General features: G+C 37.8%; 1 protein-coding gene across 1 annotated transcript in view; it reads left to right on the top strand.

Annotated features, from left to right (window-relative positions):
- DOCK3 (dedicator of cytokinesis 3) overlaps window positions 1–23,065 on the top strand; it is a 205,192-nt gene that overhangs the window by 146,984 nt on the left and 35,143 nt on the right. Inside the window, exons 23-36 of the mRNA XM_075714594.1 lie at window positions 1,540–1,710; window positions 2,991–3,077; window positions 5,392–5,584; window positions 7,437–7,564; window positions 8,584–8,730; window positions 10,844–10,942; window positions 13,100–13,194; window positions 14,759–14,834; window positions 15,764–15,864; window positions 16,150–16,208; window positions 18,409–18,557; window positions 20,689–20,774; window positions 22,647–22,673; window positions 22,794–22,889. Of these exons, the coding sequence (XP_075570709.1) occupies window positions 1,540–1,710; window positions 2,991–3,077; window positions 5,392–5,584; window positions 7,437–7,564; window positions 8,584–8,730; window positions 10,844–10,942; window positions 13,100–13,194; window positions 14,759–14,834; window positions 15,764–15,864; window positions 16,150–16,208; window positions 18,409–18,557; window positions 20,689–20,774; window positions 22,647–22,673; window positions 22,794–22,889 (1,514 nt within the window). The remainder of the gene's footprint in view (window positions 1–1,539; window positions 1,711–2,990; window positions 3,078–5,391; window positions 5,585–7,436; window positions 7,565–8,583; window positions 8,731–10,843; window positions 10,943–13,099; window positions 13,195–14,758; window positions 14,835–15,763; window positions 15,865–16,149; window positions 16,209–18,408; window positions 18,558–20,688; window positions 20,775–22,646; window positions 22,674–22,793; window positions 22,890–23,065) is intronic.

Here is a 23,065-nt window from a genome sequence, read left to right as displayed (position 1 = left end):
TACTGCCAAATTACCGAAGTTGCCTTCATTCCTGAAAAAAGAAATGGCTGTAAGTATCAGTGGCATTTTGAAATCTGTGATGGCTTTATGAGAAATTGTCTATCCTTAAAGCTGTAGCATCTGAAGCTTACAACATAACATTGCATATTTGTGCATATAGTGTGGTGGTTCAATGAGGGGCATCTTATGGATGCAAAAATATCTGATGAGGGCAAAATTTGTATTTGAATTAACTTTCAGTTTCCAAACAGTGAAGCAAGACAAGAATATTTTCCAGCAAATACAGTGAAATATTACTAATGTTTCTGTATAGACTATGATTACTGAAGCTCCAGCCTGTTTGTTTCTTGTGCTGAATTTTGAGGATATCATCAAACTATGCATCACATCTTCCCTTAATCCTACTTTAATGGTGTATCATGCACTAAGGGAAGGAGTGAAGTCTAAATATCACTGATAGTTAGTATATTTCAGTGTTGACAGTTGTGTACACCAAATCATCAAAAAGGCCTTGTTGTTGTGTTGAATAGTAACATTGCTATATTAGTGTCTGTGAGAACCTTTGATAGATTGATAAGCTTGTTAAAGGCTGCACAGAACAATGTATTTTTCTTCATTGACACTGCTGCCAAACAAATGGAGTTTTGAATAATGCCATTTACAAAATTTTAGTTAAAGATGCTTAGGTTGCCAATTCAGACTTAATCTAGACATGTCATAGAGCAAATTATCATTCTACTACAAAAAGATCCTATGTGCTAGTCCCTCAGGGCTGTGGCATCTATCACCCATAGTATAACAGTGCTAAGTGCTGTCTTCTGTGCAGACTATTCTCCCTCTGCTGGGTGCTCTCCAAGTTTCACGTGTGATGATAAAAGATAGACACTAACTTATCACAGCTCGAAGTAAAAAGATACTCACTACAGTACTGCTGCTTGCTACTGTTATGCGCTGCCAGAGGGCTTCACATGCTGCTCTTGTCTTCTATTTCTGCATCTGCATTTATTTCTGTTTGTACGTGTAGCTGCCAGAAATAAAGGTGAACCTTGCTGTTGTGTTCATATTGAAAAGTAGATTCTAATTTTTCCAGGTAACCCTTCTGTTCCACTGACAGTCCACTTACCTTGATCTAGATTAGCTAACTCAAGTAATTAAAGATAATATTTGAATGAAAACAGAAGAATAGGTTCTTCAGACACTTACAGTCATTGTGCCAAGTCATGAGAAAACTAGAATTCTCTTATCTTCACCAAGATTTTCCTCAAATTATGCAACTGAAGTTTGTCTATTTGACTTAACTGCATACTTTTTTTTTTAGTGGGACATACTAGTAACAAAGATTATTGGTTGAGAATGGGTACTTGCCTATGAGTAGCTCTTCCTTAACTGAATTATACAAAACCTGTTTTTCTTTCTCCTTTCTAAAGCTGAAGAATTTAGTTATTATGCACCTAGAATCTTTCCTGGTTCTCTTTAAAGCTCCTTTATTTTTCTTTCTCTCTTTTTCTCTGTCTTAATCTTCCTCTCCTGCTCCTTAAGGCCTTGGAATATCTTTTCAAGTTCATTGTCCAATCTCGGATCCTTTACTCCAGAGCTACTTGTGGAATGGAGGAGGAACAGTTCCGCTCCAGCATCCAGGAGCTTTTCCAGTCCATCAGATTTGTGCTCAGCTTGGACAGCAGGAGCTCTGAGACTCTCATCTTCACACAGGTTTGCTATTTTCTACACTTAACTGGCAAACCAAACGGCAGCGCACAGGTAGTATGGGCACATGACGATTAAATGCAGGTTAGTAGAGTTTTCCCCCCTAACAAGCTGATGATACTGGAAAACGACACAGCCAATTAATGTTATTAGACAGTAGCTTTCCACCACTTCAGAGATACAGGCAAGCTGAACTGTGGACTCTCAAGAAGAAAGTGACTTATCACATGAGAATACAATTTTTGCTCTTCGCAAAAGTAAACTGCATTTTCAAGTCTCTCATTCATATGTCTTATGGTTTGCCTCAAGAAATTTTAAATCCTTAATTGTAGTAGCTCAAGTCGATACTTAGGGTCATAGCAACATTACAGTAGAGAAGTTGAATTGATGTGCTCACCATCAGATAAACTTAATTCGAGCATACTCTAAAATTGCGGTCAGAATCATATGCAGCCTGACTGCAAACACTGTGATACCCACACTCACATTTAATACATTATTTTGGATAAGTCCCATATGACTTCATGAAGACTTTCATGTGGGCTTAGGATACTACTCAAAGTGAGTAAGGATGCTGCTAAGTTTTGTTTCATATTTTAAAGACCACTGTACTAAACTACATACTTCTGTGTTTAAAAGTTTTAAATAGTACTGTCAAATGTGTTGTGTGTGCCTCAGCTCAGAGAATGTCAAAATGGTAGAACTTCCTAGAACTTCCTGGGAATATGAAGGTGATTTGTAATCACTAATTTACTATTTACGGATGTTTTGAACACCTCCTGTAGTTTGCCAAAGAAGCAGTTGCTGTGAATGTTGCAACAAAACAGAGCGACTCCACTGGTTAGGGAAGCTGTCAGTAATGTTATCTCTTTCTTAAGAAGCTGCTCTGAAAAATTTTGAGAACAGCTGCTCTAATCTTTTATTTAATCACCCATTAGTCGGTATAATAAGATGAGCCAGGAACATGAGAAGTCGGCACATAGAATTTTGCAGGCAAAGTGACAGTGAGTTGAAACAGCATCTTATGAATGCAGGCTGTTTAGGGTTGGTTCTTTGTTTTTTCAGTCGTGTTGATCACAAATGCAGAGGGAGACTAGATTTGAGGATGGGGTATTTTCCCTTTTTCTCTTTGTCTCTTTCTTTTTTTTCCCTCCTTTCTCTCACTGTGGTATTTCTTACTTTGGACTTTTGTAATTTGTAAAGCCTGTCCTTGTTTAATCTTTGAAAGTTTACTTTTTGTTTCCCCCTTGCCACTATGTTGCCCCTTGATCCCAATTGCCCCATAGGCCTCTCAGCCTGGAGGGCAGGCGAGCGGAGCTGGGACATGTGCCCCACAAAAATGTGGTGGTACTTCAAGGCCGTCATTTAATTCTGTAAGTAATGATCCCCAGAACTGCACAAGTATTTCATCAAGGATGTTCCCAATTAATCCCTTTTCCCTACCCCAAACCCTCTTTTCCTGCATATAAACTGGAATTTAATGTTTAACTGTCTGGTACTTTAAAACTACGAAATGTGAAATATTTCAGTAATTAATGGAACAGCTTTTGGCATCCACACACTGAAAAGACGGTACTGAGGGTGTATACAAGATTATATATGTCAGAATTGTTCAGGAGAGCCAAGGAGATTATGTACTAGTTCTGGAAATCTGGACAACTGCTAAATATCTACGGAAATGCTTGAGGCCCTAGCAAACATAATTTTCTTCACACTTGTCCTCTTATTCAGGATATTAGAGAGGTCTCAATATAGTTCTTTCCAGCAATGAGATTAAAACTGATTATGTCCTTCCTTCCAGGCAATTACTTTGACATGAGTAATGTTCCAGCATATTTTAGGGTGTTGTACAAAAAAGGGCCATTCAAGGAACTGATGAAACAATGTAGCTGTTCCTCAAGACGGCTCCAAAGCTTCCTGAAGAGATCCCATGCATATCCTTAGATTGCTACTGGATATCCTAAATCACCACAGAAATCCTTCTGCTTTATAGTAACAGTTAGAAGTAAGTTTAGGAAAACTCCTGTAAGGATTTGTTGGGCCAATATTGTAATTTCACTTGTATTATCCCAAAGATAAAGATGATGACGGGATTTGCAGTTGTTATAGCCTTCCAAGAGTACCATGAGCTATTTAAATGATTCATATTTGTTTATTTTGTTAGTACATTGTATGTATGTAGCAACAAATAGGTGACAACACCCAGGAGGCTGTGTGGGGTTTTGTGTAATCTGAATTGATTGTAACAGGACAAGATGTTGAGAGAGAGAACGAGCACGAAGAAGAGGTAAATTTATATTCAGAATAATTTAACAGGCTCTACAGTGTTAGTTGTAAAAATAACTTAGACTTTGCTCAAAGACTATTAAATAGATATCACTGTTGTTTGAAGGAAAAGATACTTTGAGGAAAGACTTGGCAAAGAAGGAAGCTGTATATTATACAGGATTAGGATAGGCGTGCCAAGTGTTAGAACCAGCATGGGAGAGGTGCAGAAATGTTTATGCAATGAGAAAACAAAAAAGTCTATGAGGAAAGGGAGAACTTGCAGAATAGAAGAAAATACCGATAGGTAGAGAGACTCTGGAAGGGCAAAGCTGAACAGAGATCTGCAACCAAGTTTGGTAAATCTGAACTTCTGCAGGAAATCGGTGTGGTTTGCATGGAGAGCTTCAGACAAGGGAGGTGAAAACAGCAAGAAGGGAAGTGTGCGGGGGTAGGGGGCTGTGGCTGGGGTGGCTGGGACTAAGGCAGCTGAATCAAAACCAGACTGTGCAGCAGTTCAAGAAAGCAACCATCTAGGAATTTAAGTAGTTCTAATGAGGAAACAGGTATGGACCTTGGGTAGGATGTAGAGGAAGAAAGAGAAGAATTTTAAAACATTAGAGGTGTGTGGCAGTTGTTAGGCATGACACCAAGTCTGTGGAACTTGAGGATAGGGCGATGCATGGAATTTTCTATACTTACAAAGAAATTAATTGGAAGACTGTGAAATAAGAGATAAAGAGTTTGATTTTGTTGTTGTTGTGCTGTTATTGTTTCTGCACTTTAAGAAACACCTTCAAGGATAGCTTCAGGTTACTGGAAATATCCGTTATAGCAAGAATCACATGCACACTTACTTGCATGATGTGATACCTCTTTCACATGAAATTGCACCCCACCCCTGTTGCAGAAGTACTGTGATGTCACATGACAGTGCTGCTATGGTTAAGGGTCTGTCAAAATGTTCTTCAGAATGTTTTCTGAAGATTTCTAACTGTCTTAGGTAGTTGCTTGGTACAAACAATTGGTATGGAACTCTCTAATCAGAAGCAAGTTTTACATTTATTGAAAAGAGTAAATCAACAAAAATGGACTATTTTCTGTTCTCTGGTACCTCAGTTTTTTCTGTTTTGTAAGCTGTGTCCTAAAATACAGCCTTTTGAAGCCTACGGTATGTACGTGTTCAACTTGTAAGACTTAGTATTGCAGCAGCACTTGATTTTGATATGTCTTTATTTTTAGATATACTATCTGCGATTTGTTCACTGTCAACTTTAGGTATTGCAAAACATTAACACAAGTGCACTATTTAGTAGCTTTCTGCAGACCCTTACTTCAGTTTTACTGTTGTTTCTCTTTTCACTGCATTTAGCTGCAGTTACAGAATTGAAAATTTTCAGTTTCTTCATGTACTTTTTTCAGGCTGCTTTGCTGAACTCCTTCCCCGCTATCTTTGATGAGCTGTTGCAGATGTTCACTGTGCAGGAAGTAGCAGAGTTCGTGAGGGGTACTCTGGGCAGCATGCCCAGTACAGTACACATTGGGCAATCAATGGATGTTGTTAAGCTACAGTCTATTGCACGCACTGTTGACAGCCGCCTGTTCTCTTTCTCAGGTAAGACAGCGGTATCTGAGGCTAAGTCTTGCTGCTAACTAAGAGTAGGAACACGTTACATTTATTTTGCAAGTTGCTTTGTTGCAAACAATTCATTGCTGAATGCCAATAATCTTGGTAATTATTTATCTTGGTGGCAGTGTTGTTACATATATTCACTGCAGGTCCTTTGTAAGTTTCGTTATGGTAGAAAATGTTTATAAATCCATCATGGATAAATTGTAGTTACTAAAGGTTGATAAAAATACGCACATTAACAAATCAAGTCAATTATTAAAACTGCCCAGTCTCACTTGATACTGTATTACTCTTCTGTCATTGTCATGGATAGGCAGATAACCTCCTTTCCAGCAAGCTTATTGTCTGAGAAACAGGGAGATAAAGTTATGTGAGAAACCCACCACATTCTTTTAAAGTATGTTTAATCTTTACATTATAACTTTAATATTTCTTTAGCTCAACATATTAGTAATTCTTTAAGAATTAATTGAATGAAGAAGGGTTGAAGATTGTGAGTTTATTTCATACATAAAGGTCTAAATGAAAGAAGTTATGAAGGTAATAGTGGAAGATAAAAAGCACCATTGGGCTTATCTTCCCTGTAGTGAGGATCTCAAGTTAGTGCACTCAAATTATTCTACTCAGTGCAAGGTGAGAATGATAACAACACAGAATCATGTTTAAACCATCCATTGTAATTGTTTATAAACATTTTTTTTCTTAAATTTGAAATTCAACTCAACAAATATGAAAGAGTGTAGAGAATGAGTAGATCAGTCCAAAGGTGGCTGTGAAACAGGCAGTGAATTTTATCTAATTATAATGTTTTGAACCTATTGCTAAAAACATTTGTCTTTGTGGATGCCAGTTCATGGGCAAAAACCTCCTGTTCTGTATACTCAGTAAAGCCAGGTGTAACTTTACCCACAGGGTCCAGGGCTTTAGTCCTTCCCATTAACCTTCATTTCTCCTTTACAATGATACTGGCAACTAGTGATGCTTTTGGCTGCTGCACAGCACCATGACTTCTCACTCACAGCATCAAAACCAGAAAGAAAGCTTCAATGTTGCAAGGCAGCTATGACTGTATAGATGCCACATTTTCCACCCAGCATAATGGTAGACCCCTATTCTGTTCCTTCCCATGGAAGCATGACCCGATACTCCCAGGTCAAAAATCTCTCCCATGTCCTATCTGCACCTGGGAAGATGAATCTAGTTTCCAAAGTTATCTTTTGGCTGCCTACTCTGCCTACTCTTCAGGTCTTGCAATTAAGGGAAGATACATTCTCTTTTTCTTGCCTCCCATATGGTGATGACTCGTTTTCCTTTTATCACTCCTATCAGTCCATTTGCTGACATCTTGCCACTTTTTTCCCTGTCTTTTTTTTACTGTTTTGGCTACTGTTTTCTGCAGCTGCTACCTGCTCTCCCTTCTTTAACAAGATTAAAGTTTGTAAGCCAGCTAAAAGTGAAGAATTAGCCAGCTTCCAAGAGGCATATATTTGAGAGGGTCTATTAGCTGTGACAATAGAGCTGGAAAGCAACGTGAAGTGGGGAAGGGTTTGCACAAAGAAAATCAATATTAGAAAGTATCAGTTCACAACTGTTGTTTCCAAGCTGTATCACTATTGAGAACATAACATATACTGCATTTATGAGCTTTCGAAACAAGATGCACTACAGTTCTTGGAAATGTGGTGTGCTACAACCTGTACAGTAGAAGTTGCACCAATTAATCAAACGTGCTGTATATCAGTAGGCTAGTTTGGATACCAAAAAGCTGTTGATTGGGATGGTTGAAATTTAATTTTCTTTCGGAAGACCTGTGACCTGATTTTCCTTCTTTCAGAGTCCCGGCGCATCCTGCTACCTGTAGTTCTTCACCACATTCACCTTCACCTACGACAGCAGAAGGAGCTACTTATCTGTTCTGGGATCCTCAGTAGTATTTTCTCCATAATCAAGACCAGCTCTTTGGTAATCTGCTGCTTGATTTTTTTTTTTTTTTTAATTGCACCACGAATTTAGTAAAATGAAGACTGAGGGATTTTTATAGGTTAACCCAGGTTTTTCAAAGATCCTTTTAAAATTAAGTTCTGCTAACTTTCTGTCAGCAGGAGGACATCCAAAATGAGGGTCTGCTTTTGTGTGTCTGACTCAGAGCATTCTGATTACACAGTGTTCTTGCTGTTAGGAGGGGGGAAAAAAGCATACTCATTTACTAGGTTTGACACTGTTTAATTTTCTTCATCCAAGCCCAGAACTTAGATGTCAATGGAGTTCAAAAGCTCTACACAGCTCTAGGACTTGCAGTTCTGCAAGAGACATTAACTAGCACTTTGTGATTCCTATTAAGAGAATACTCTAAAATTATCCAATCAATGAAATCACACTTACTTCTGGAAATTGCTGCTGAGTTTAAACACCCAGCTTTGATGATCATAATACTCTGATCTCAAATGGTAACTTGATCATTTAAAGCAATGCTCACAAGGCAGAGGGTGGTGAAGTTTCCCCACCTGACTCTAAAGGAGGAAGCTCATGGTGCTAAATATAATTCATACCAATAAGTATTTCCAATTACAAGTTACAGTTTTGTGTGAAAGGAATGAGAGGAAAGGTATCATGGTAATAACCTAAATTAATGCTGCCATAGAATCAAGGTTCCTAAATAATGCTGCCATAGAATCAAGGTTCCTGAACATAATTTGATCCCATTGTGTTCTAGAGTGTATGCAGACCTTTGATTATAGATTAACCTTTATGGCTGTGACCCCGAACGTTTCCATCAGAGACTGACGAGGTAACACACACACACACACTGGCATCACCACAGTATCTGGTACCAATGATGAATTTAGTTGTACTTCTTTGAACGTCTGTTACGGAGCTCTCTGTCAAAATGAGTTTGTGGTATGGCTGACTCAGCAGAACTGTCTTTGCCAATTCTGTTCTCTCCAGTTTCTAACTGTCTGTTTGCTCACCTCTTACTGTAGGAGGGAGATGTTGTGGAGGAGGTTGAGATGATGGTGGAGAGCCTCCTGGATGTGCTTTTACAAACTCTGCTTACAATCATGAGTAAATCGCAGTCTCAGGAGGCGGTAAGAGGGCAGCGTTGCCCGCAGTGCACAGCAGAAATCACTGTTAGTAACTAACAATCAGTTTCTATTTCCTGCTTCTCTAACCTTTGGTTCAGTCCCTCACCACCACCAGCACCTCATTATCATCTCTGCTGCATGAATGCCCAAGGCTTTGTCTCTTTCCCTTAATAAGCCACAAATCCATTCCTTCCTCTGTGCAGTAGTGAGGTCTGCAGGAAGCAGTGGCATTCAGGAAGCTTTTGTGGATTTCCAGGTTGTTTTCTTGTTTGTCTTTGCAGCTGTGATTGAGAGATATTGTTTAGAACTTGAGGCATATGCTAGCTGGGTAGCTGCCTAGGGCTTCACCCCTAAATAGGTGTCACCAAGGGTTATATGAGTATCAGGCTTCATTCCTATGACTGAGGATACCATAATGCTCAGTGGACAAGTCCCTTTACTGAACACCGTGGAGAGCTTCTGTCCAGGTTCACTGGTTATTTCATGCAAATGAAACACAGCACACTTTTGAAAAAGAAATTAACAGATCCTAAGTCAAGTGAGCTGTTGAGCTTGGTGGGAGAAGAGGGAAAAGCCACCACTTTGTCCAGACCATCAGCATAAACCTAGGGAAAGAAATATTTTTCTTGGACGTGCAATGAAAGAGGAGAAAAAGAATAGAATTTTGCTGTTCAGCTTTATTCTTTTCTGGATTTGTTGCTCTTTTCTGTTCTAGCCTATTTTATTGTAATTGTGCTTGTCAGAGTCTCTAGTGCAGCTTTTGCACAAAGTATAATGTTAAGCTGTTGTTCAGAACATCCCTTTTTTTAGACTTGTTTTTTTATCAAATGGCTGAAACCTCAGAGGTATTGTTGGGGGCAGATGTACACTAAGGTATGCTTCTCACACTAGAGAAGAGGTTGTATCTTTCCATGTTAGCTCAGATAAATTAACAAATTGTAGAATCCTAACCAAGGCATTTAATAGTTTTCAGAGATGTTCTTTCATACAAAACAAGAAAGCTGCTAGCTTGCAAATGTCCAGTAACATCTCAATTTGTTTTTACTCCCACCATTTGACTTAGTGTTACTTATCACATGCCACATCACACATAAGAGCACACCTTTTTGCCTAATGAAGTTCAGCCCTGTAAAGTTTATTGGAACAACCTATGTCAAAGCTTCTGTGTAGATGCTTGAGACAATTAGAAAAAAAAATTAAAATGGAATGGACGGTCTCAAGTGTAAAATCCCCTTGTATTTGTTCCTGAATTTATATTTCACAGCACAGTGATATGTGGAATCTTATTAGATACTGCTTAGAAAGTAGTTTGTATATTTTCCAACTTAATTTCTCATTGTCACAGAAAAAAATAGTGTTTTGCAAGGGACTGGCAGCCAAAAGACATAGTCCTTACGTTCTTGGCACTGCCTTGCTTGTTATCTTGGACAGATGGCTTAACTTCTCTGTGCTTTGCTTTCAGATATGTAAAAAGGGGGAGCTCATCTTTGGAAAACACTTTGGGATACTGTGGTAACTGGTTAGGGTGCATCTGCTTTGCAGGCCAGAAATGTAATTGTAGCTCATGTAGGCTTACCCAAACTATATTCAGAATATCTTACTGGAATACTGTTAGTACTGTAGCTATGACAGCACATAACTCGGTGAACACTAATAAGCCAAATATTTACAAGATTCCAGACACCTTTTGTAGCCCATACTGATCCCATGCTGTCATCGCTATACTGTTTTGAGTATCTGAGCCAATTATTTTAAATAATTCCTGGTATGTCTGCATGAGCTTCAGTCACACCTTTGATAGACATAGTATATTAAGTAACTGAAAAAGGTGATTGTCAAAAACTGCATGCTTGGAGGGCGATTCATTAATGTCTGTATTAATAATTTTAAATTATTTTTATTTAGACTACAACATTGGTTAAAAGACCTTTAAAACTGGCATCTGTGGAGGAGCCTCTAAGAGGTGTATTCCTATGTATGAACAATAATGCAAGAATTGTTAACATGCAGTATTTTTAATCTCTGTGCATGTCAGCTTTCCTCTCATAGGCATTGGGGCCATTTCAGACCCCTCCCTTTATACCTTACCCCAGGTTGAGTTGTATATTTATGAAATTTCAGACCGTCCGAATGAAATAGTTTCTCATTTGGTCAACAGGGAGAATATGTCTCCTGCCTTTTATCTTTGCTTCGTCAGATGTCAGACACTCATTTCCAGCACTTACTAGACAACTTCCAAAGCAAGGATGAACTAAAGGTACAACAGAACATCACGTATGTATGGTGATTCACTCAGAATGGGAGAGCAGAGGGGAATCCTTCCAGCATTATTTGCTCTGCTAATCATTCACATTCACTGGCACTCTATTCATAGACCTTCCTTTCACTTTTATAATAATAGGTGTTGTGTTACAACAATGTTTCAGACCACAGGGCACTGAATTATCTTCATAACAGCAAATAAAGTCCCAAGATAGATGTTATTAGACATAAAAGGATATCATTGTTGTACCATATAGAACATAGTCAGAGGAACAGGGGTCTTCTATCCTGTGAATGTAAAGTCAGTTGTTCTGTAGCATTTTACTTGATGTTCATTGTGCATTGGAGCTTACTTATGAAGGGTGTTGATTTTATGCCAAAAGATACAAATGTCTCTAGCAGATGAAATCTTTTTTGGGAAAGCAGTAACCTCAATACTCCACTTTCTGCATGCCTCCCAAATTTGTGAACGTTAAATTATGGCTCTTCTTGAACAGAAGGGGCTGGTGAGGGGTACAGGCCTCTCTGATGGCTTTTTTGCCACTGACATTTTGAAATGGCACATCTCAAAACAGCAGAAACTAACTTTTTATCTCAACTTCCATAGGAAAGAGGAGTCTTTCTGACAACAGTCTGTTTAAAAGGCAGAATAATTTGATAAATAAAGACAAGATTTTATACAAAATGCTTTTGATTAGCTTGGCACTCAATAAAACATGGACAATAAGAAGAATGTAATGTGGCAGGAACTTATGTTGCATTAACAAATGAAATGGAGAAACAGTGAGAAGTCCTCTCTGAATAGGCTTTCAGCTTCTAAATATTTCATGTGCATATAGAGAGGCTGAATAAATCAGGGAGATAAATTTAGGATGATACAATTCCTACCTTTAGGTTACAGGGTTCAGTGTATCTCAGGTTGATAGTTATCTCAGATTACTACCCTTCAGGTAACTTTCGAATTGCTCATGGGAAAATTATTTGGTAAATTAATTCATATTAATTTTTAATAGATATTTTTTAAAGCTATCTATAGTTCTTATGTCAGACCAGTGAAAAGGTTTGTCATTGAACTGAAATTTGGCTTTACACCCATAAGAACAAACACTGTTGTATCTCTGATATTATAAAGGATATGTTTCAGGAGTATCACAGAGGCTGAAGATTTTATACCCAACTTTTATTCCATCTATCAGTTGACCTAATAAAATATATTACTTTTTTTTCCCCTTCAAATATTGCTGTAATAGTATTTACAGTACTTTTTCTTGGCTGGAAAGGCACTATATTTACTCACCAGTGTTACATCTAGGCCAAAATGAGCCCAAAAGCCAAAGAGCTTCTGATGCTTTACTCTCAGCTCAGTTATACCAAGATATTAATCTCTTCCTCCCCCCCTGCAATTAAGGCATAATGGCAGGACAATTTTGAAGAAACCTTGCACTGCCACTTTCCATGCTGTCTTGACTTTGTGTAGAAGAAAAACAAAACAATAAAATCCTAGTTTGCAAGGCCAACAACTTGGAATATTTTATCATTGCTGTTGTTCTTTATAGACATAGAGGTGCAGGTAGTCAAAAACCAGAAATGTCTTCAGGTTTGAGGATTTTTTTGGAAAGCAAATATTCAGCTGAATGTGTTCAAGAGATCTCTTCTGCTGCATATTGCCAGAAATGGGATTTTCTGTTACTGTCTTAAAAAGCGTGTAGGAGTTTTATTGGGCTTGGGTGTGTGGTTTTTTGTCAAATTTGTGACATAAGTGCAAAGAAATTTGGACAGATACATTAATTAAATGAAGGCATAAATAAATTATTATAATTCCAGTATATTTGAAAATAGCTGCAAATTGACATTGGAACTCTGGATGATAATATGAGAAGTCATATACAATTATGCACATAAGTAAGGTTTTCATCTCACTGAGAAGTTAAGATTTAAAAGACAGCTGCAACTTGTTTAGTATGTATTAGATGCATACAAAAGGAATAGAGCCTTATCCCAATATATGTTGTTTCCATGTTGTCAGGTGAATGCCTTAGTAACACAAAGCTCAAGTGGAGCATACTTAGCTGAATTGTCTTTCTTATAATCAAGAAAATAGATTAATCTGCAGCTCCTGGTGATTTTTTTATTTTTTTCCCCTATGCAATAGGAATTCCTTCTGAAGATTTTCTGTGTATTTCGGAACCTGATGAAAATGAGTGTCTTTCCTCGAGACTGGATGGTGATGAGGTTGCTCACCAGCAAGTAAGTAGAGAAGCAGGTATAAACTGTTGACATTCTGTATTGGAATTTTTTCTTCTTAGCTGGGCAGTTAGAACCTGTGATGCAGTGTGTTTCATCAGTCTGAGATGTGGTGATTAAGACAGGAATTCTGGAGTGCTCATCTTCATTCTGCAGTTATTTTAACACTCTGGACCAAACTGGGACTTCTGTATTCGTTCTGTTTCTTAAACTCTACCAGTATGTACAGGTATCAAAGAGAAGTTTAAACCCAAAGCTGAAATAGCTGCATTGAGGGTAAGAGTGGACAGCAGCTCTTACAATGCACGGCAAGGAACAGCTACCCACACCACGTGGCAGGCCTCTCCACTCCTTTTCTCAGTAAATTACTACATTAAACATCTGTCTCTTCCCATAAACATCACTCCTTAACCCACCTAGGAGGAGGACTCAGTTATTTTAGAAAAGGAGGAGCAGACCCTAGTGATGACACCAAGTGCATTACATACAGAGTTATTTCTCAATTAAATTGTCATCTACCATTTTAATGCTTAATTTTACCTAATCTTCTTGCTTCTGATGGGTTAACTGCTATGCTGTTTGGAATGGCAGTGGTGTGATGAACACAGGGTGGCTGGAATTATTTACTAGTTTCTTCAGATAAACTAGCTATAGAATTACTACTGACTGACTGACAACTGGGGGGGTTCCCATTACCAGAAGACACCATGGCAGTTTTCCTAAAGGGCTGACTGCTCAGCTGAGCTGTATGCTCTGCGAGTTCACTGAGCTAATGAAAAGTGAAAGAAGTGGATTTCAGTATTTCAAGCACAAAGACTAAATGAAGTTCTGTAAGAAGAGAAAAATCCACATGAAGGAGTAGTTACCTCAGATGCTATAGGTCACCTAGTTTTCTTTGGCATAATTTTGCCATAAACCTTTAGACTGATAGGCATGTTTAGCAGTGTTACTGGAAGTATTGCTTTCATGTGAATCGGAGATGTGCTGTTTCTTTTGATACTGATGTTGCCTTATCTACTTGCTATTTATTAATTCCTGAATTTATCACGTGCCTTGATTGCCTTTCACTAAGGTGTATTTAGCCACCTACAAAAAAATACCAGAGAATCCAGAATTGGCAAAATACTCACAAATATATTGAGTTGAAGTGGGAGCTAGATGAAGGACCATTGTATAGCCAAGAACAAAAATAGCTCAAACTGTTTGAGTTGCTCTTCTCTGAGGAAAAAAAAAAAAATCTGCTTAAAATAGGAGGAAGGTGGGTGTATTCTTTCGTTTCACTGGAGGTAATACGGGCCAGCCATGCAAAATAGATGGGATTTTAAATGCTCCTGAGTAAATTCCAAAAATTACAATAATGGTGAAAATTCTTAAACTTGTATCACTTAGTACAAATTGTTTATTAAAACATCTTTCGATATGTGACTTCTGTGCAAATCTAGCAGTGATTACATGAAGTATGCCCATCTCTGTATAGTAAAATCAGCACCACAAATCACTGTAATATGTTATACTCCAGATTCAAATGTTCTTTTTTTGTTTTCTTTTTTTTTGTTTTTGACTGCAGTATCATAGTTACAACAGTTCAGTACCTGTCTTCTGCACTGCATAAGAATTTCACGGAAACGGACTTTGATTTTAAAGTAAGAACTGATACTCAGAAAATGTTATGACATCTTTTTAAACTAGCAGTAACAAAGGAACAAGAGCTGTTCTCTACATCAGCTGATTATATTTGCAGCATTTATTTGAATATCTGTGAGGAAGATGACCTAGCTGATAAAAGACAGAAATTTGAATCTGCTGTGGAATTGAGGGGAAGTAGAACAGATACACTGTGAGATCAAATCAAGAAAATTGAGCCCCTCATAAAGGAAACAAGTATCTTCATACGCAGCGGAGCTAACGAAGCATGCTGTCTTACAGATTCACGGCTAATAAAATGTAAACTCAGGCAGTGCTTTTCCTGAAGTTGGGACATTCGTGATCTTCCTCTCCCAGAGGTCTCTCTTTCTGGCTGCTGACTTAAAACTTGGAGGAATGCAGTATCTTAGAGAGTGTTTTCCCTGTGTCTGGTGTAGTTGAAAATGAGCAACAAGTTGTGTTACTAAGGAAAAACTGCCAGACATGTACCTAGGCGCGTGTACACACAGCATGATGGCAAAAGCCTCATTTCTTTGAGAAAACTGACTAAATCATAGGGCTCTCATTCATCATATAATGTAATGTCTGGGGATTTTTGAGGGATAAAATCTGTTTAGCCTACAGAAAAAACTATTTAAAACTTCACATCAAGTTCATTCATTTTTCAACTCTGGTGCTAAGAGGAAAGCCCAGTGGCATTACCTTCTTCAGGTTTTTAATTTTAGTTCCTACCACGTTTTAAATAATCCATTGGTATCCTTAAGAGTTTAGTATCTCAATAGTTAAGATACATATTGAATAAGTTACGTCCTCATTACAAAGAGCAACAGCTTGATTCTACATATAAAGGAACATGTGTCTTCCTACACTTGGCTTAAAACTTATTCCTTGGAGTGTAATGTCGTAAAACTTCCTTCCTGTGTCACAGGTGTGGAACTCTTATTTCAGCCTGGCAGTTTTGTTTATAAACCAGCCAAGTCTCCAACTAGAAAATGCCACACCAGCTAAGAGGAAGAAGATTCTGGATAAGTAAGAACATGTTTTGTTGGGTTCCCAGCCTTTTCTGCCACCTCAAAAATGAGACTTCATTTTCCACCACAAGTCTCTGTGATTTATTACGGACCTTGGGGTGTGGAAATGCTTGGGAAATAAATAAGTAGATCTCCTAATAGTGTTCAGTGATTAGTCGACTTTTTTGACATTCTTATGTTGACTTAAATGTGATTTTTTTTTTTTTTTTTTTTTTTTTTTAAAAACATCACTGCCTTGCCAGTTTTTGTTCCATTAGGCAGTTGTCTATCTCCTCTCTTTCAGATACGGTGATATGAGAGTGATGATGGCATATGAGCTCTTCAGCATGTGGCAGAACCTGGGTATGTCTCTTCCTTCTCTGTCCTAACAGCCAAAGTAACCCTAGATTTCTGTTGGAAGTTTTTGGGTTTTTTTTACTTCTTGTAGTATCATGGAATACTTAGATTCTCTTAAGAGAAGCACTTCTCCCACCAAAAACTCTCTTCTGCACTGTCTTATCATGCTTTTTTATTTGAAATAATACATTTCTATGAATTTGAATGCTTTCTTTTCAAATGTGACAGTGGCAGATTTTGGTTGTTTTGACACATCAGTGACAGTTTTTATGTATTTGCAAATATAAAATCAGCTTTTTCTAATCCCTTCAACTGTGCTGCAGTCAGGTTCATATGGAGATATACTGTTACTCTCTCACTTCTGTCTGATCCATGCCTTAAATTTTCACAGCTATAACCAACTTTATAATTTTGTAGATGATTCAAAAGCCAAAGTTGTCATGATTCAAAATTATGGAATCATTTAGGTTGGAAAAGACACTTAAGATCATCGAGCCTAACCATAAACCTAACACTACCAAGTCCACCACTAAACCATAGAGCTATGTGTGTTTGATATTAAAGCCCGGAAGGGGCATTCAGTAAAGCTGCTTTTTTGGTGTCTTCAGGTATCTAGTATGCATAACTGCATACATAAAATTCTGCATTACTACTTTAAAAAGAAAAAAAAAAAACAAAAAAAAAAAAACAAACCCAAAACAGAGAACCCAAACCAAAACCCACAAAATGGAGATTTTTCGTCTAGGACTTGTGCTTTTAGAAGTGTGCTGCAGCAGTCTTGGGTTTAGGTAATTCAGGATTTTATTAATAGAAGAGCCAAATAATATCTGTACTGCATCAGAGCAAGTCCAGCTAGGCCAGTATCCTGTCTCCATCAGGGTCCAAAAATGAATACTTATGGGAATGTTTGAGGACAAAGGAAGCATATAGCATTCTAGAGGAATATAAAAAAATGTTTTCTGATAGAGACCTGTTCTGAGAACAGGTAAATCATTAAGAGGGCAAAGGAGTGATACAGATCAGATTGGATAACTTGATAATGTGGCTGCAAGCACATATTTAAAAAGCCAAGTTGAACATTTTATTTGTAGGAATATAGGTAGGAGTGCTGTTCAAGAAAACAAAGACTACAAATGTATCATGCTGATAATCAGCTGAATGGGAGCTACCTGTAAAATTCCATGAGTAAAAAAGATACCATAATCTTTGAGAAAATATGTAAGAATCTTGAGTAAGAAAAGAGGGACAATATTACTGCCATAGTTTTTTCATAAGTGTACTTGATTCTAGAGTAGTTTGCCTGGTCCTGCTTTCTACAGCTTTAAAAAAACAAAAAACATAAACCAAAAAACAAGACAAATTGGACAGAGTTCAGAGAACAGTCAGGAAGATGTCTACAGAAGTAAGAAAATGCCTTCTTATAAAATACTGAATAAGCCTGACCCATCTTGCACAACTAAGATGATACAGCCAGACTTGAGCACAGTTTCTAAGCATCTGTGTGGAGAATAGAAGGCTCTCCAATATAACAGAGATCAAATAGCCAGAAAATCATGCTAGACAAATTCAAGTGAGAAGTGAGAAGCCCATTTTAGATATGTAGATACAGATATTTACCACTGAATGTTGTTCCAAACATGGCTATTTTGATTTATTCTCTGTGACTGCACAGTAAGCATGCCACAGAAGAGATTGTTAGCAAAATGCCTTGAGTTTCTGTTGCTGAGAAGCAATGCCATTTGGTCCTAAGTCAAGGTCAGTTATGAAATTGAGACTTCCATAGCACTGAGGATGAAGAGCTCTACAGTTCTTTGAAATCTAAATCAGTTCTATTAAATACCATTGTTCTCACCAGCCCTTTCACAATCTTTTTCTTCATAAATTAGAAGTATCTGTGGCCTCTTTTCCCCCTAGTTAGTATGTTTTGGTTTGGTTATTTTTGACAGTTTGAATTCCTTTGCAAGTAAAATGCACTGACAATTTTTGCTGAAGGCTCTCACAGTGAAATTAAAAATGCTCTTAGAGACTTTGCAAGGAATGGTGTAAAGCAAATACTGTTTTTTGAGTCCTTTCAGGAAAAGACTATATTTGGTTTTCTAATGCTTATGCCTTCTACTTTGTATATGTCATTATTGCAGGGGTTCCCTATTTTCTGTGACAGATGACAAAGGCTTTTATTTAATTACAGTTGCTTTGTGTTGTACAGGTGAGCATAAGATTCACTTTATTCCGGGAATGATTGGCCCCTTTCTTGGTGTTACACTTGTTCCACAACCAGAAGTCCGGAATATCATGATCCCTATCTTCCATGACATGATGGACTGGGAGCAGAGAAAGAATGGCAACTTCAAACAGGTGAAGTCACTTCCCAAGCATTTGCAGTATTGTTTTTCTTGCTCTGTCTAGCTGCAATGTCCAGCTGGAGGCAAGGAGTTTGTATCTGTTGATCCGTTTCTGATTGTGAAGAAGATGTTGTGTAAATATGTAAAAACAGAAAATTTGAAGCATATTTCACAAAACTATTACAAGACTCCCAAGATTATGTAAACAGTGCATTTTACACCAAGCTACATTTCCTGTGAACATAGAGATGAGGAGCAATGTGCTCATCACATCGGAAATGAAGAAAAGAAGAATTTTGTAAGTGCTGGGCTCTCACTGCTCCCCTTCGCTTCACTTAGATTATTAGTCAACCGTTAAATGGGTCAGACTGAGAGCCAAAAATGGAGATGTAAAGATTTAGACAGTGTTTGTGAAAACAGTGGTCCTTGCTTCTCTGTCTTCAATTTCCAGCTAGAAACTGGTATTGTATAATTAAATAATTATACCATGCTTTGAAACAGACTTTGTGACTGTATATTTTTTAAGAAATTGTAGCAGCTATCCTGAAATGGTTATGCCCTACAACAGTTCTGTAGTTTCCACCTGCTGTGAGCTCTGATTGCAAAACAGGGAGAGGAGTCTTCATCATTTTGTTGCCCAGTCATGCTCAGAGAATTGCTTAAATTTTCCACTGCAAAACAGATCCCTGAAGTGCAAAGTATTAATAACGAAGGATTGGTTTGGACTGGATCCTCAGATGGCAGTGCTTCATTGTCATTGTGTTTGGGGCAGTACTGGGCCAAGTATCTGCAGATAAGTGCTCTGAAATAGTAAATCCTTTTATTTAAATTATCATAATTCATGTCATTATTTAGTATCCACAAACTCATTAAAATGCCAGATCTAATCTGTCGTTCCAGGAGAATAACAGACCTTTTCCATAACCTGACCTAGTAAAGGCTGAGTGGAAAAGTATTACCAGGAGCTTATGTTTTTCTTCCTCTTGAACTCCCTTTATTATTATTTACTACTGTTATTATTATTACAGTAGCATTTGATCATGGTCCTCTTTTTGCTTGTTTTAGCATAACAATAGAACAGTCTCTGCTCTGGCATTTACAGTTATAAGTACCTACAGTCATCCTCAAGTTTCTGGACCTGTTTATACTTTCTGTATTGAGATGAACTCTTCATAATCTTAATTTAATTTTTATACTCACTAATGTATTGTAAACTCGAGCTCCAAGAATATTTCTTAAATTACCTGTGGAGCAAATTTCCACACTGTTTTATGAAGCATATATCGTAACTTTCTAAGATTAAAGACAGAATAATCATCTGTATTAGTGAGAATTAAATAAATATTTAAATAGCACAAGATCTATTAAACCTTATTAACATTAGCTGCTGGAACCAGGAAGTTATTTGTTGTCCAGTATTATGCTAGATAGCTGGACAGATGCGTTACTGATTTCTGTCAAGTCACTGTAGATCACAAGCAAAGAGAGGGTATTTTGTTTGAATTTTGAGCTTCTCTTTACTTTTTGAATACTAAATTGGTTGTCAGAAAATATAAGAATCCTGGAAATTCATTTTCAAGCCCTTTTTTTATTTTCTTCAGTAGCTCATGTTTTAGCAAGGTTAATTTTTCAGCGATACTGGATAACGATGCGGTCTGATTCATGGACTAAATCAGGTCTCCCTTTAATGATTTCAGCAACAAGAGCACCAACTCCATTTGTGTGCCACTGGGTGATTTGCTTTTCCTTCTCATCTTTACTTTCTTTGCAAAGTTGGATATTCTGTTACAGTACAGGATATAGTTTATCTGATATACTGTTTCACAGAAAGTGTGTATGATTGATTTATTTGATAAGAGAATAAACTTCAGAAAGTCCTGTGAAGAAGCAGCATTACCTCCCCTGGTATGTTCATTTAGACCCTGATAAGCAAAAGGATAATTTAGTTTTAGTCGTCTTATTTCACTGAAAAATGAGAAAAGTGTGTCCATTTAACTGAGCCACAGAGAAATAAATCACTCTACACATAGAAGTGGGCAGCCCCAGGGCATGAGAAATAAAATATTCTTCCAGTCTTCCTAGTGTTTGGAACTCCTGTCTTCTACATGAACAGCTAATTTGTAACCAATCGCTTCTTCATCCAGGTGGAAGCTGAGTTGATCGATAAGCTGGACAGCCTGGTATCCGAAGGAAAAGGTGATGAGAACTACAGGGAACTCTTCAGCCTGCTGTAAGCTATGCCAGTTTCTGCTCACTGTGTTGTGCAGGGTCATTGAAAGAGTCCAAGTAGTGTCTGTGCAGCCGCAGCTACAGCGCTGACCCTCAGAGAAAGCAGTAACGGGCTTTCTGGCAGGTTTTCATGACGTGGTTCAGTGAAATAGAAATACATCACTCTCATTCTCAAAAGAATATAAAGACCTAAATTCTTCTTTGCCTTCTTTCTGTGAAATCTAATATAAGGCTGCACAGGTAAGTAGTTATCATCCTCCTATCAAAAATTGATTTGCTAGAGGAGCCAGTGCCTTTCTTTTTACATAGCAATAAGTGAAATCATGGCCTTGGGATTGTTTAGAGAAACAGTCCTATCTAGCAAGTCAGGCCTTGTTAGAGCAAAACAGATTTTCCTCAGCATTTTCCTTTGCTTCTTCCAATTTTTGAAGGTCATGTTTTGGTTGGCTCAACAGCTGCAAGTTGCTTCCTCCAGAGTCCATCATGACACTGTATTTCCACTCCCTTTCATACCAGAAATCTGTACTCATAAGGATAAACTTAAAGACTTTACATCTGACTTTCCACTTTGATTACTGATCTGTCTCCAAATTTCATTTCCAGTGATGGTAGTTTATTTCAGAAAGACTTATTTTGAACTCTGAGAGTCCAGAGCATTTAACCCTAAGTCTTTTAATATTCCAGTGAGCCATAGAGATCATTAGCAGAATTTTAGCCATATATTCCAGACAATTTTATGTGCCCCCCCCCCAGCATGCTGGCAGTTTGAGGCATAAACCTTTGTTTTGCTAGAACCAATACTTGTATTTCTGAGTTACAATTGCACATTCAATCATTTTCAAGATAGATAAGCCTGCCCATCCTGTATGATTATCCTTAGGAAGCATGTAAATGTATTCAGTTTTGATTTGTGTATATTCAGCCTTGGGAAGTCTGGCACATTATGTGTACAGATAAGATAAGTCTATTTCAGAGATAAAGGAAAGAAAATATCTATCCTTTTTTTTTTACATTCATCTGGCAAGAGGAATACTGTGCATTTCCTTTGCTCCAGTTGAAGACATTTGTTACCCAAAATGTTAAGAATTCAGGGACTATAGCTTGTTACTTATTTTTAGATGATAGTGCCAGAATGTATTACCAAGAAACACAGCCTGGAAGTCCAGCAACCTTTTAGTGTATATTTGCTACTGACTTTTCTGAGAACAACGTGAACTTTGAGGAAACACTTCCACAAAGTTAATAAATGCTATGTGAAGTAAACAGTTGACCTTGTATTCTACTGTCTCAACTATACTGCTGAAATGTGAATTGGCCCCCTCAGCTGGAAATCATTCCAGTACAGAAGAGTTTGCCTCTTCTGAGGACATGTATGACACCCAACAGAGTTTCTTTCCTCTTGCCATTATAGAAGTGGCAAGTTCTGGAGATCCAGTTTCAGGAAACTAGCTTGTAAATTTGCTTCTTTTTTCACTTTTTAAATGTGATTTTCAGTGCTCTCGCTCTAGCTTTCTCTCAGCTCTCACAGTTGTCTCAGTGAGATGCTCGCTGTATTGTCTAGTTTGCTGAGTAGGAACAGATTGCCTTTATTTATTTACAGTTTAAATAAATTGTGATTCAAGGTTGGTTGGTTGCTGATGAGAGATGAAAATGTATGTAGGGATGAGCAAAGAAGAGGTATTTGCAGTAGGTTTAGACTCCCAACTTCTGACTGCCGTTAGCAGTGCTTAAGCTACAGGTAATAATGTGGGAATCAGCTGTTGCCATGAGCATTGCTCTTTTTCATATATTTTAAGTGGCAATGTGAAGATATGTTTCCTTCTCCTGTCAATTCTGTAATTTCCTTGTCTTTACTTCATGCTGCCTGGAGTAGAACCCAGCTCTTTGGGCCTTATCCCAGGTAAGATAGTAAGTCTATGAATTTGTTTTATGAGGGAGAAACCAAGTTGTCCACAGCTGTCTGCATGCACTATACTGTTTCCCTGGAAGCCTGATCTACTGTCTTTCCATCTCCAAACAGTTTGCTGGAGAAGATTGAGCAGGAAACATGGCGGGAGACTGGAATCTCTTTTGTTACATCAGTTACTCGTCTCATGGAGCGTCTGCTTGACTATAGGTATCTGGCAACAACAGTACTATATTCTAAGTATAAGAAGTTTGTAAGGAGGAAGTACCAAATTTCTTTTCTACAGGGAATATTTTTATTCTTTACTGAGCTGCGTGCTTCTCTGATGGCAAGTATCATGTAAGCAAGCCTAACTCATTTCTGCTGGGTTCTGAGCAAAAATCCGA

Source organism: Pelecanus crispus, chromosome 7, assembly GCF_030463565.1.
Source record: "Pelecanus crispus isolate bPelCri1 chromosome 7, bPelCri1.pri, whole genome shotgun sequence".
Taxonomy (NCBI): Eukaryota; Metazoa; Chordata; class Aves; order Pelecaniformes; family Pelecanidae; genus Pelecanus; species Pelecanus crispus.
Note: the sequence above shows the minus strand (reverse complement) of the source record. Positions and strands in the feature narration are given on the sequence as shown.